This window comes from Pyrus communis, chromosome 5 (assembly GCF_041283825.1).
Source record: "Pyrus communis isolate YQ-2024b chromosome 5, ASM4128382v1, whole genome shotgun sequence".
NCBI classification, from domain to species: Eukaryota; Viridiplantae; Streptophyta; class Magnoliopsida; order Rosales; family Rosaceae; genus Pyrus; species Pyrus communis.
In genome coordinates, this window is record NC_142569.1 from 4,687,221 (window position 1) to 4,700,695 (window position 13,475).

General features: G+C 39.0%; 3 protein-coding genes across 6 annotated transcripts; 1 reads left to right on the forward strand and 2 right to left on the reverse strand.

The window, feature by feature from the left end:
• The first annotated feature begins 251 nt into the window (after positions 1-251).
• Positions 252-8,257, forward strand: LOC137726147 (cullin-4). Its single transcript, XM_068465022.2, has 17 exons — positions 252-732; positions 1,914-2,029; positions 2,114-2,460; positions 3,041-3,221; positions 3,409-3,531; positions 3,630-3,917; positions 4,274-4,399; positions 4,565-4,666; positions 4,755-4,808; positions 5,890-5,996; positions 6,475-6,535; positions 6,626-6,757; positions 6,863-7,000; positions 7,195-7,275; positions 7,482-7,562; positions 7,670-7,750; positions 7,890-8,257. Exons 1-17 carry the CDS (start codon positions 360-362, stop codon positions 8,001-8,003), a joined length of 2,505 nt encoding a protein of 834 aa, XP_068321123.2. The 5' UTR covers positions 252-359; the 3' UTR covers positions 8,004-8,257.
• A 645-nt stretch (positions 8,258-8,902) lies between these two features.
• On the reverse strand, positions 8,903-9,416 carry LOC137721939 (uncharacterized). The gene has a single exon (XM_068460958.2). It carries the CDS (start codon positions 9,313-9,315, stop codon positions 9,028-9,030), a length of 288 nt encoding a protein of 95 aa, XP_068317059.2. The 5' UTR covers positions 9,316-9,416; the 3' UTR covers positions 8,903-9,027.
• A 759-nt stretch (positions 9,417-10,175) lies between these two features.
• Positions 10,176-13,341, reverse strand: LOC137725537 (F-box/kelch-repeat protein At1g30090). Of its 4 annotated transcripts, XR_015962304.1 has the most exons (3): positions 11,229-13,158; positions 10,316-10,876; positions 10,176-10,260 (listed from the first exon to the last, which is right to left on the reverse strand). XR_015962304.1 is itself a non-coding variant. In XM_068464264.2 (2 exons), the coding sequence occupies exons 1-2, from the start codon at positions 12,429-12,431 to the stop codon at positions 10,730-10,732; spliced, it is 1,209 nt and encodes a 402-aa protein (XP_068320365.2). In that variant the 5' UTR covers positions 12,432-13,158; the 3' UTR covers positions 10,176-10,729. The 4 variants fall into 4 exon arrangements, 3 of the variants coding, with proteins under 3 accessions (XP_068320365.2, XP_088549999.1, XP_068320364.2); XM_068464264.2 differs by having other exon boundaries at positions 10,176-10,735; XM_088693873.1 differs by having other exon boundaries at positions 10,176-10,759.
• Positions 13,342-13,475: the final 134 nt, after the last annotated feature.

A 13,475-nucleotide genomic window follows, 5' to 3' on the forward strand; every position in this document is an offset into this window, starting at 1 on the left:
AAAAGATGTTTGGTCATTAATTACAGGCAAAAAAAAAGAAAGAAAAATGAATTAACTCTCTTAAGAGATTTTTCAATGTAATCGTTACATGGAATGATATATCATGTGTCATTACATAAATAGTGAAATATATACGTTCAAAACTTAATAACTTAAAAAATATAATTTTTCACTACGTGTATCACCTGTGTTCCCGTCAGAATTAAAATTTTCTCCTCTTTTTATCTGTTCTCTTTTCTCTCTCTATCTCTGTCTCGTGCCGGGGTCTAATCTATCAGCTGCTGCCTTATCAAATCTTCGTCTCGCTTTCTCTCTCCTCACTTTCTCTGTCTATCTCTTTCACTTACAATGCGCTGTTGATGAGTTTGATGTCTCACCCCACCAAACGCTCCTCAGCCATCAACCACAGCAGCAGCGGCACCTCCTCCTCCTCTTCCTCCTCTCTCAACCCTTCTTCCGCCGGCCCACCCATGAAAAAGGCCAAGTCGCAGGCGGTGGCCTGTTCCCTCGATCCCAGCAAAAATGGCCTCCACCACCACCACCACCACCCTCACACTCACCCTCCCCAGGACCCCGATAACGACGCCGTATTCGACCCCTCTTCCATGTCCCTCGACGATGATCTCAGGCCCGACGACCCCTCTCCCCGAGGCGTCGCCGCCAATTTGTCCCGCAAAAAGGCCCAGCCCCCTCAGCCCTCTACCAAGAAGCTCGTCATCAAGCTCGTCAAAGGTACGGCTTCTTGATCCTAAAACGCCGTCGTCTTTTGGGCTAATTTTGATATATTGGGTTCAGATAATCATTTCTAGGTTTTGTAGGATTGGATAGGATCTTTGGTTTTGCTTTGGGGTTTGAGGACTAGGGCAATTTGTTGACTTAGGTTTGGGTTCAATTAGGTCGAACTGAGAGGTGGGTTCCAATTTGGATACTTCAATTTCATGTGGGTTTTGTGCAAAATTTCAACTTGTATCATTTGCAAGACGGGAATAAAGAAATCCTTTTATGTTTTTGAATGTGTATTTGCCCTTAATTTTCTTTCCATGCTAGCACTTCTGCAAATTAGTTTAACACTAGTGCTCGAATCTTGCGTGTCCTATGCAATTTGCATGCTTTCGATGAAAACATGTTTCGTCTGCGGTTACTGTGATTGGCTAGCTGATTTTGATGACAAGTACTTCTTAAGCCACTATCTGGTCAGTGATTGAACTAGGGAAGTTCCAGTTCTGTTTATGGTAATCTGAATTAGGTGTCAGCATTGCTGTCCTAGATGCTCTCTGTGTAGGAAGTAGTTGGTTCATGAACAAAGTGAAGGTTTTGCATGACATATAGCTTAAGCTTATTATCTACCATACATTTAGATGAGAGACTTTAAAGTTCATAGGAATTCTCTTGTTAAGACCCTATGAATTGGTTAAAACCTCAGATTCATAGTAAAACCATGAGAATTCAATAAAGGTGTCATTTTGAAATTCCACGTGTCTTTGTAGTGTATTTGTATTGTTTTAGTAGTAGCTTTGTAGTGCATGGGTATTCTTTGGTAGTGTCCTTGTAGTAATTATGCCGAGTTTAAAGTTCCTTGGTACTTTCAACATCCCTCCTTCAAAACATAGGGCTAATGTTCTTTGTAGCATGATTAGGTTTGGATTAGAAATTATGTTTTTCTGGGGTGCTAGTTACAAGCGGACGTAGCAGTACACAATAATTGTTAATTTGGGTTGGTTGTCTGGTTTCATTGCAGCAAGGTCTAGTACTGGCTTCTACACACATACACACAAACGCACAGACATGCGTACACTCATACATGAAGATAGAGATAGAGAGAGTTACTCACCAATGTCATGCTCATTTTGTTTTGCAAATTACACTACATTTTGACAAAGGTTACCAACTAATTCCATGTTGTCTTAATGAAGCTAAACCCACATTACCCACAAATTTTGAAGAGGAAACATGGGCAAAGCTGAAGTCGGCTATTTGTGCTATATTCTTGAAGAAACCTGATTCTTGTGACTTGGAGAAGCTTTATCAGGTAGAACAACCACATTTCTCTTTGTTTTGCAATATGAATTTCCATGCATTAGGGTTAACAGAAAACAAATCATGTTCTCCTCAGGCTGTTACTGATCTCTGCCTGCACAAGATGGGAGGAAGTCTTTATCAACGGATTGAGAAGGAGTGTGAAAGACACATAGCTGCAGCGCTGCAATCTTTGGTTGGCCAAAGCCCAGATTTAGTGGTTTTTCTATCACTTGTTGAGAGATGCTGGCAGGACCTCTGTGATCAGATGTTAATGATTCGCAGTATAGCCTTATATCTTGATAGGACATATGTGAAACAAACACCAAATGTGCGTTCATTGTGGGACATGGGATTGCAGCTTTTCCGCAAACATCTTTCTCTGTCTCCAGAAGTTGAACACAAAACTGTCACTGGCCTTTTAAGAATGATAGAGAAAGAAAGGTAAGTTATATTCCATCAGTATCAACTAATGGTATGTTGTAGGACAGATTCGATAACATTTGTGGTGGGTTGGTTTGGAAAATGTAGGTCCAAAAAATGATCGTAAACTTTCAAGACCATAATTATAGTCCTTACTTCTCAGATTTCTCCTATTTCTAGAAGGTTAGTGAGGGTTTTAGGCTGTATGGGTGGATTGATTAGGTGAGGTTTTGATGGATGAATGCTTGTAGTTACATGTTATATGTTATAGGCATTTGAATCTTCTTACTTTCAAAAGGAAACTTCTCACTTTTAAGTTCATTATATATAGCCAAGATTGTGTTGGGTCTGTAAGGGTAGACACTTGCAGCTCCAAATGTTTGTCTTATTAAGGGGTAATGGGTAGGCCATGAGGAGTAATAGTATATGTGGCGTGCCATAGAGCTCCCACACCATGAAGTAAAAAGCTTAGCGCCCAGGTGTTAATCAAGACCTAAGACTTGAATGTTGATCTATTAACATATTACAAGTCTCTTTATTAATTTGTTGCGTTTGTTTTTGCAACTAGTAAATCTACAATGTTGTGGTTTTGGTTTTCCAGATTAGGTGAAGCAGTGGCCAGGACTCTGCTTAACCATCTTTTGAAGATGTTTACAGCTTTAGGGATCTACTCAGAAAGCTTTGAGAAGCCATTTCTTGAATGTACTTCTGAATTCTATGCTGCTGAAGGCATGAAATATATGCAGCAAGCAGATGTTCCGGATTATTTGAAGCATGTGGAGGTGCATATTCTCTCTCCATCTCTCAAGTCTTTATGAGGCCTATTTACTTCAGCAATTTCTTTTCTTCTCATCTGTATTTTTTGAACATAATGACTTCTTCCTATTACTTTGAACCTATCTAGCTTGTCTCTTTGTCACTATGATGACTTATGCCTACCATTGGAGATTTTTGGATAACTTGTTGCAGACAAGGTTGCATGAAGAACATGAAAGATGTTTAATCTACCTGGATGCAAGTACAAGAAAGCCATTAGTTGCAACAGCGGAAAAACAGCTTTTAGAGCGCCATATTCCTGCCATTCTCGACAAGGTTTTGATCTTGTTATGAACTTTATTTTTCTATCTTCAAGTTTTTGAATTCTTTCTACCCCTATGTACTGAATTTAGGTAATTATGGTTCCCTTATAGGGTTTCACATTGCTGATGGATGGGAATCGCATTGAGGACCTTCAAAGGATGCACACTCTTTTCTCCAGAGTCAATGCCCTTGAATCACTAAGGCAAGCGCTTAGCTCATACATCCGGAGGACAGGGCAGGGGATTATCATGGATGAAGAAAAAGATAAAGAAATGGTTGCTTCTCTTTTGGAATTTAAGGCTTCTCTTGACACTATATGGGAAGAAAGCTTTTTCAAGAATGAAGTATTTTGCAACACCATAAAGGATGCCTTCGAGCATTTAATTAATCTCCGACAGGTAACCTTTTATCCCATTGCCTTTTCCCATGTTTCCTCGTGTTTCTTTTCCTTCATAATAAAATGGGAAATCTTCGACGGGGTTTCAAGTGATGCAATGTAGGAAAGGCATAATTTAGCAGAGAAATGATACTTGATTCAAAAGTGGCAAGTACATGGTTAAGAGTTTGGATAAGTTTTGGTTATGGCCTTTCTGTCATGAATAACCATCTATAGATTTATTGTCTTCAGTTGAATGTAGCTAGTTTGATTCCATGTACAATCACCCCTTCCCCACCTTTTCCAGTGTGTTTGCAATTTAAGTTTAATGCACTGCTCATAGACATGTTTGATGACGAGTTTTTCTTTCTGTTATAGAACCGACCTGCTGAGCTGATTGCCAAGTTTTTGGACGAGAAGCTTCGTGCTGGGAATAAGGGTACTTCTGAAGAGGAATTGGAGGGAATGCTTGATAAGGTCTTGGTTTTATTCAGGTTTATACAGGTAAGATTTAAGAGTTAATGTCCAAATTAATAATTTGATTACTGGGTTAATTAGCATATCTCATATGCATATTTTCTCTTATCTGTCCGTGCAAGCCCTTGTTACTTAGCTGCTCATGTCTGTCTACAAATGGTACTGATTTAAGGTTCTTTCTTCCTAATCCAGGGTAAGGACGTGTTTGAAGCATTTTATAAGAAAGATCTTGCAAAAAGGCTACTGTTGGGAAAGAGTGCTTCTATTGACGCAGAGAAGTCTATGATTTCCAAGGTAAATAATGGATTTTGATTTTCTTGACATAATACTGAATGAGCTCTCTGTCACTTGATTTGGCTGACCAAATTTCATATGTGGACAGCTGAAGACCGAGTGTGGCAGTCAGTTTACAAACAAACTCGAAGGAATGTTCAAGGTGTGCATATTTTCTAAGTCGTATGTTCAGTTGTATTGATTAATTAATATTGCCCCATTATTCATGCAAAAATTAGGGATAGAATTTGTCCTCGCTGATGCATCATTTCAGATTGACTTTTATAGAGTGCACAAAAAGTGAGGTCAAGATCGTAGGGATTGATTTGTTCTTAAACTTAATCCAGGCCCAAGGTTGCTCATCTCTATAGGATGTAAAATGTGGAAATGGATCTCTTACAGGCTTGTTTAACTGTTATAGTCTAATGAATTCTTGTACTAATTTAAGCTATTCCATCTTACATGCTGGTAGGTGTTGTAGTTAACATAGCATGAATAACACAGTTTCTAGGCTTAACTTTTTCGCTGTTCTCTTTTTGCAAGTACTCTTGGCTGTTCTACTGTTGGAGGATTTTGTTAAAGATTGTAGATTTAATTAGCAATGCAAAGCATTATCTGATAGCCATTAGTTGATCACAATATGAGGTACCACATTAGTGGTTTTCAGTCAACCATTTTGCTCATGTAACACTATGATAGGTACTAGGGAAGGAAACTAGGGAGGATGAATTAGGGTATGTTATGAAAGGAACGAAAAGTTGAAAGGATGGAGAGGAGTGTTCTTCTCTCCTGTTGTTTCGTATGCATCGTAGGAAGGAAAGGCTAGTCAAAATGAAGGAACAATTGGAATCTCCTTCTGAATGTCGTACTTTATTTGTTCTGTTTTTCGTTGCAGATGAAAACCATATTTAATGATGGTAAAACACAAGAAAAGGAACTTTCTGTATGGTTGAGTTCAACTTTGCTCATGTTATGGGTTGTAGGTTTTTTTCTTTTCTTTGTGGGCAACAGGGGAAATGTAAATAGTATAGCACTGGGTTGAGATCAACAAAGTTCATTTGTATATGAGCTCCTGTAGTTAGTTTGGGATTCATAATTACTTTCTGTATCGTCCACTTTCTTCATTTCTTCTAAAAATCATAGTTACTTTATATAGGGATGGATTTGTGATTCACTTGTGGCTAGAGTTATATTGCAATATTTAATGATACTAATTTTTTTTTTTTGCATGTACATCTTTTCAGGATATTGAACTGTCGAAAGAGATAAACGAGTCCTTCAAACAATCATCCCAGGCTAGGACAAAACTCCCATCAGGGATTGAGATGAGTGTTCATGTCCTTACGACTGGGTATGCTTCAAATTATTATTTTTTCTTTTAATTTTAAAAAATGGAATGCGAAAAGTTGGTTTGGTTTCTTGTGATGTGTTCAATATGTTCCCTTACAATATTAGCATTAAAACTGAAGATCATGAATCTGACTAAACATTTGTCTTAAAAAAATGAATTCATAAATTTTCACATTTAATTTAAATTTCTTCGATATTGCTGGATCTACTTTAAAACTGTTTATAAAGTTTGGTGAATTTGATTTATATGTCATTTCCATTTAATTCAACCGCATTTCAATCTGTCAAACAAGATATATTCTATATTTATTTAAAAGTATTCATTTGTGCATATACCTTATTATTGAAATTATACATTTTAGTGAGAGAACATATGGAACCTATTGTGAAGAACTTTACTTAGAACTTGGACTTTTTTTTTTTTGCATTTTTTATTTTCTCCATATCTGCAAAGAGTTCTAAGTAGTGCTTTGGTACAGGTACTGGCCTACATATCCTCCCATGGATGTTAGACTTCCTCATGAATTGAATGTATACCAGGTCAGTACATGCTACCCAACAGATGCTTTCATTTTTGGCGAGGTTAATGTGCTTAGTAAATTGTTTAACTCATTTTTCTTTGTTCAACAGGATATCTTCAAGGAGTTTTACCTAAGCAAGTACAGTGGTAGGCGTTTGATGTGGCAAAATTCATTAGGCCACTGTGTCTTGAAAGCAGAGTTTCCTAAAGGCAAAAAGGAGCTTGCAGTTTCTCTGTTTCAGGTTGGTCATTATGCTTCTGTTTGCCGGCATTCGTTTTCGTTATCCAGCAGAATTCTGTAAATCCAATTGTCTAAGTGAATGAATTATAATCGTTTGGTTTGTCAGACCGTTGTCTTGATGCTGTTTAATGATGCTGAGAAGCTAAGCCTTGAAGACATTAAGGATTCAACTGGCATTGAGGACAAGGAACTGAGAAGAACTCTGCAGTCCCTTGCATGTGGAAAAGTTCGTGTCCTACAAAAGGTGGGTGTTTAGATAACTTTCCAGATTCATCTGCAAAATCTTTGTCTATAACATAATTGGAAATGTTGAGTCTTATCCTTATTTTTGGTGTTTTTCCATTTTCTAATTTGTGCTATAGTTTCCCAAACATAATTGGAAATTTTGAGTCTTATCCTTATTTTTGGTGTTTTTCCATTTTCTAATTTGTGCTATAGTTTCCCAAAGGGAGAGAAGTGGACGATGGCGATACATTTACGTTCAATGATTCATTTACTGCTCCTCTCTACCGCATAAAGGTAATTTGATTTGCTTGTGCTTAGTGCAAAGTAACAGTTATCAAAAGGTCTCAAGCTCCATGTGCACAAAGGCTTGTATAAGTCTGAGAATTTGCATAGCTGAAAGTATTGTCCTCTCGGTTTTCACCTGTGCTTTAAACCACTCAGGTTCACTGTAGTTTTGGACCACTCCCATGATGTTGCTTACTTTATTTTGATGGATGCAGGTGAATGCGATCCAAATGAAGGAAACAGTGGAGGAGAACACGAGCACCACTGAAAGAGTATTTCAAGACCGCCAATATCAGGTCAGCCTTTTCTCTGTGTTCCAGATTTTTCCTATTACGCACGTTGGTCGCATCCCAAATTTCAAAATAGATTGTTGTGATCGTTCTGATTGAAAATTGTCTGGCAGGTTGATGCTGCAATTGTTCGGATAATGAAAACTAGGAAGGTGCTGAGTCACACTCTTCTGATAACAGAACTGTTCCAACAGGTAAGTAAAAAGTCATTTGATTTCTTATTCAAATCCATTCATTTATACAAATCAGCATTTACGGGCCTGGAAACAAGTAACAAGCGAGGAAAACTATTGAGGGGAATTGTGTGTTGTTGGTGTTTGTTGTGGTGAGCAGCTTAAATTTCCGATTAAGCCGGCAGATTTGAAGAAAAGGATTGAAAGCCTGATTGACCGGGAGTACCTAGAACGGGACAAGAACAACCCGCAAATTTACAACTACCTAGCATAATAAAGGAAATGAAACCCAGCAGATATTGAAGTTTGCTCCTTTGTAAATGACACGGGAAAGACGACGACTTCTGTCTTGGGGAGGGAAGAAGGCAGGATGTCCTGTCCGATCCGGTCCCTTCCCTCGTTTAATTTATTATGTACAGCGACTTTTAGTTTTTATCTTTTTTTTTCTCTTAAATTTTTGTAAAAAGAGTCGACCACTTGAATGAATTGCTGTGAACAAAGAAAAAAGAAAGAATTATCTTTATCTTCTCTTGCGGCGTCGGTGGCGTCTTCTCTGTGTTGTCTTCTTCACCCGTTTTGTTTTCAGTAGTCTTTACAACACAAAAGTTCGTACCAAAATTCATCAATCGCTTCTTTCACTGGATTTACGTTTGGTTTTGCAAATTTCAACAAAAAAAGTTCGTCATAAAACGTGTTTCTGTAGGATTTTCACGGGGCCAAAAGCTTTTCAAAAGCTCATGCAAGACATTTCAAAAATGTTTGATGTTTGACGGAAATTCGTTTCAGGCTGTATGTCTTTATCAACAAACAATAACGTTAACGGACTAGATGTTAGGGGAGAAGGAAATCAGTGAGGATTGAACTTATACTGTGATACATGGGTATGGATGCTTTTTGTTGCTGCAGTAGAGCGTTGATTTCTTCTGTCATTGCGGGAAAACGTTATTTGTCCTGGCTGTAATGGTTTTTATAACGAAATGTGACCACAAAATACCGTCACCCTTGGAGCCGATATATCAGGGGTGAAAGGGTGAAGAATGAATGGTAGTGCTTTGATGTTTTAACCTCCACCATCGGTTTTAAATGCGACGGTGGTGATTAAGGTATAAACTCAGATCATCATGTAGAGAACGAGATTACAGTTCTATAAAATTCTTTTCGTTCCACGAGATATTGTACTAATTTACCCTTAAAAAATTTAATTGAGTTTTAGAAATAATTATTAAAAATAATAACAAAATACAAGAAAATTTTGAAAAGTAAGTTAACAGTGTATGATCGGAAAAGGAAAAGGAAAACTATCGGACGGCCTTGACGCCGTCGGAATGTGAAGAAGCTGCGATGGCAGCAGCGGCCTTGGGATCCTCCGCCTCGAGATCCACGGCGATGGTATTGACGGCGGGAGGGTTGAGAGGGGCGCGGATGTCGGAGGAGACGACGGCGTCGTCTGGATCGTAGTCGGGATTGAGGTTGCGATCGATGGCTTCGCGGCCCTGTTCGAGGCAGGGCTTGCAGGCAATCTCGATGGCGATCCAACCGAGAACCACTCCCACTATCGCAATCACTGAGGTCGTTATCGCCCCCATTTTCTTCTTCTTCTTCTTCCTTCTCCGCGGTTCTGCTTCGTCGATTCTAGGATTTCACCCTCGAGTCTCAACTCACAACGGTGTCGTTTTGTTCATTACGCCAACGAAGAGTATATTTGACAAAGCTACCTCGCTGGGCCACACTCCGCACCACCTAACCCTCGTCTAAGCCCATTTAGCAAGGCCTCCATGGGAAATGACATGAACATGTGTTTTTGTTTTGGGCAAAAAACATTAAGTTAGTTGGTTAGATCAGTGTTCACTTTTAGAAACCAAGTTCGAATCATTCATCAAAAGAAAAGAGGCGATCCTAGTCTTATTCTTTTTCGCACTGAAAAATGGTCTCTATGCACCCAAAAATTATCTACGAAAATCGTTTCTGTGTGCTCGAAAATAGTGTCCATATGCTAGAAAATGATCTCTTCATCCGGAAGGGACTTAATTTGCGCATGCGCATTTTCTCCTTCTAAATACTTTCCGCTCATTTATATCTCGTAATTCTCTTCTAATTTGTTTTACCTCAAAATACAAGCGTGCATAAGTAAAAAGTGTGCAAAATTCACTTCTCAAGAATACCTATCCACCCTAATGTATAAGGACAAAAGACAGAGCAGCGTTGAGTCTTGCTCCTGGGGTAAGCTAGTACACAGTAAAAATTTAGGAAAGGCAAGAATCATTTACAGTTTACTATCTTTTCTAACTTTGAGGTACCATTCACACTTTGTTTTCAGTAACATAAGCACTTTGTTTCCCAATAGCCCTACAAATTATATCCCGTTTTCGAAGATTCTAAAGTACATAATGTATGATATCCATTGCTCAATTTAACGATCATATATGCACTAAAAAAGTTAAGAGAATTTAACAGGCAAATCTAAGCCACTTAAAATGCAATGTATACTATATAGTGATGTATAGTAGGACTCTTGAGTTTCTTCTACATTTCTATTTTTAGTAAATAACCAACATTCACAAAACGTACCTATCCCTTGTTTCATACGCCTTTTCCTTTCTCTCATTACATGAGTAGTCACGTGATGAGAGAGAGATAAGGAGAGGCGTATGAAACAAGGGATATAAAAGTTTCTTCCCTCACAGGACTCTTCGACTCCAAGCTGTACGTTAACTGGTTTCCACCAGCTGTTCCTCTGTGTTTTGGTGTCCTTTTCAACCCCAAATCCAGCTCTTCTCAACCATAAATGCTCCATCAACTCCCAGTTACTGAACAATCCTGCAACTCAATTAAGGGCATGGTCCTCTCTAAGTTTGGTTCAAGGAAAGCTGTACACCTACCTTCACCCTTTTCTTCGACGCTCACACAGCTTCTTGAGCAATCCAGATGCCAAAACTATTAAATGTAAAGCGCTGAAATATCCGATGCAGATGCCACAAAAGCAACTCGTCCAAGGGTTTACTAAAACTGCATACGAAAACAGTCGCAAACCTAAGAAAGTCATGGAAGGATTACGTAAACCTGGTGTTTAGGTTGGAGGAATCTAAGCAAAACATGTGACCACAATAAGGAGCAAAAGTAGCTAGCTAAGGAGAGATGACTAACAATCTGCATTAGTAAGAGGAGCAGCGTATTTAAATTAATCTCGAGATAAACAGTATATCAAGTTCATCCAAAAAGATGGGGATAGTATCAGGGGTATCCAAGCAAGAGTAAAATAGTCTACGCAACACACAATGAGAAATCAAGGTAAGAGAGGAAGAGAAACCAAACGATGAACAGCCATATAAACAGAGGAAAAACAACCGTATACTTAAATACATTCCAATAACACATAACCATTTTACGCACGTCCATTAGCTTTTTATAGCTACGGTATTTTATATAACCAGAACTTATTCAAGGACATACAAAGTGGCAGAACATGAAATGAGAGATTGACAAGCTAAGCAAACAGGACCTGCGAACTTGAGGGCGTCAAGTCAGAGAAACAATCCGGTGCATCAACCACATTCCATCGAACACCAAAGCTCCACTTCTTCTCGCAAGTTCCTTTACGGCTAACCCTTGAGATTTGACCAACAGCAACATGAAGGTTCTTGCCCACAACATATATCATGCAATCACAGGCATTGACAGCAAAGGGTTTACAGATCTGCTCTGGCAAAGGGGGCCCTTCTATTGGTTCCCAGGAATCAGTATCCGCATCATAAACCTTAAGCTTCATCCTTTCAAGCTCTGAGACCACAAACAAATGGCCACAAATCACCACACTTGAACCTGTCCAGCCTTCTCTCAGTCCAACAGCCATGCTCTCCCAATTATTAGTTCTCGGATCATAAACCTGACCCCTGGGAGAGACAAAGAAAGGCCACAACCAGCCTTCTGTAACAAGAAGCTTTCCGTTGAGAACTGCTGCATCATAAGAGGCCATATTTGCTCCCATGCTAGCTATGGGATGCCAACTCCCTTTAACGGGGTCCAAAACCTCGGCTGAGTCAAGCTCAAAAAGATCTGAGCTGTTTCCTCCAGCCACATAAATCTTCCCATCAATAAGTCCACTTGCAAAAAAAGACCTCGCACTTATCATCTGATTTATCACAGTCCACCGATTCTTCTGAACTTCATATTTCAGGACCAAGTCAAGCGGACAGTCCACATCAGAGACCATACCACCGCAAATAAAGAGAGTTCCTTCGTGGGGCATCGATACACATCTGAATCCATGGGGAAAAACTTTGTCTCTGCAAGGCATGGCAGGGATAGTGTGCCAAGAGAAATTAGTGAGATCAAGAACCTGCCATTGAATCCTTCCAGTGCACTTGTGAAAGGCAAAGACAAAAAGCCAAGGGACTTTGAAGCCTAATTCTTTTCTTCGAGTAAAAAACCGCTCTTTACTACCAAACATTAGATGCCAACGCTTGCAGACAGCTTTGCTTGCTGTGTGGCCTTCGACTGGAACCCGAAGGAGACAGTTAAGTGCAACATCATCAGGAAGGCCAGGAATGAGGGGGGTTTCCTCAAGAGACAGCTCTAACTCCGGGGAAGGATTCAACAACGAAGACTGGATAACCGCTAATCTAAACTTCGGGGATAACGCAATCTGAGAATCCCCTAGCTTGTGTACCGGCGCCTGTTGGGAGGACAGTCTAACCCGTTGCATCCTACCCCACCTTTGAGCAAAATATACAAAACCCTTGCTTTAAATGCAACTTAGTTCCTATATTTCGTCTCCGATAATCTTACGAAGAAAAGCACTTATCTTCCAGAGGTTTTGTGCAAACAAAGCAATCCCAATATCCAAATTTACAGAAGCAAAGCCCTTTGCATGATCACAATCTAAACATCCAAACTTCTACTCACATTTATGAACAAAAAAACATGAACTTTTCCTATCTATATACACCACAGCCATTGTAGCCAATCAGAACACCAAATTCAGAACCAAAAGCTACGAAATTTCATCCCACTGATTAAAAAAACAGAAAACACCCAAATTTCACAATCACTCATAAAACAAAAATACCTCAAAAAGCAGCTCAAAATCCAATCTTTTGTCCTTTAATGCAAACAAATCCAACCAAAGACAAAAACCCAGTTCGGAAATCACACAGAATCAAACTTTCTGTGACCTTTTCAGCTTCAACATTCACCAAACACTAAACCCAGAAGAACACAAACAATCTGTACAGCTTGTGAACATAAGCAGCATAGGAGAGCGAAAGAAGGAAGAGAGAGAAAGTGGTAAGGGGAACAATGACTTACAACCAGAAAAGGGTTGAAAGATTGTTATACAAAGATGGTGACTTGATAAGATTTAGAGAGGCTTTTTTTTTTTTTTTTTTTTCATTTGCAAGGAAGAGAAGGAACATGGTTCTTTGATTCTGGATTAAGTAATAATTACGCGCCAAATCAGCGAGGTAATTACGCATGAGACTGAAAAGATGCGGAATTCTTTTGATATAAGTTGGAGAGTGATTTGCACGCTCTTTAATGAAAGTGGAGTAAGTTGCAGACTCACTCTTAGAATATTGAAAAGGAGATTGACTGCAAAATAAGATTAAGATTAAGATAAATGATAAAACCCTTGTTAATGCGTGTTTTTATGCTCGAAATGTTGTGTTTGATAAAGAATTTTGTTTTAAGTTCAATTCTAGAAGCCTGCATATTTATTTTAGTTCTACTTATCTTTGTAGTTATTTGATTT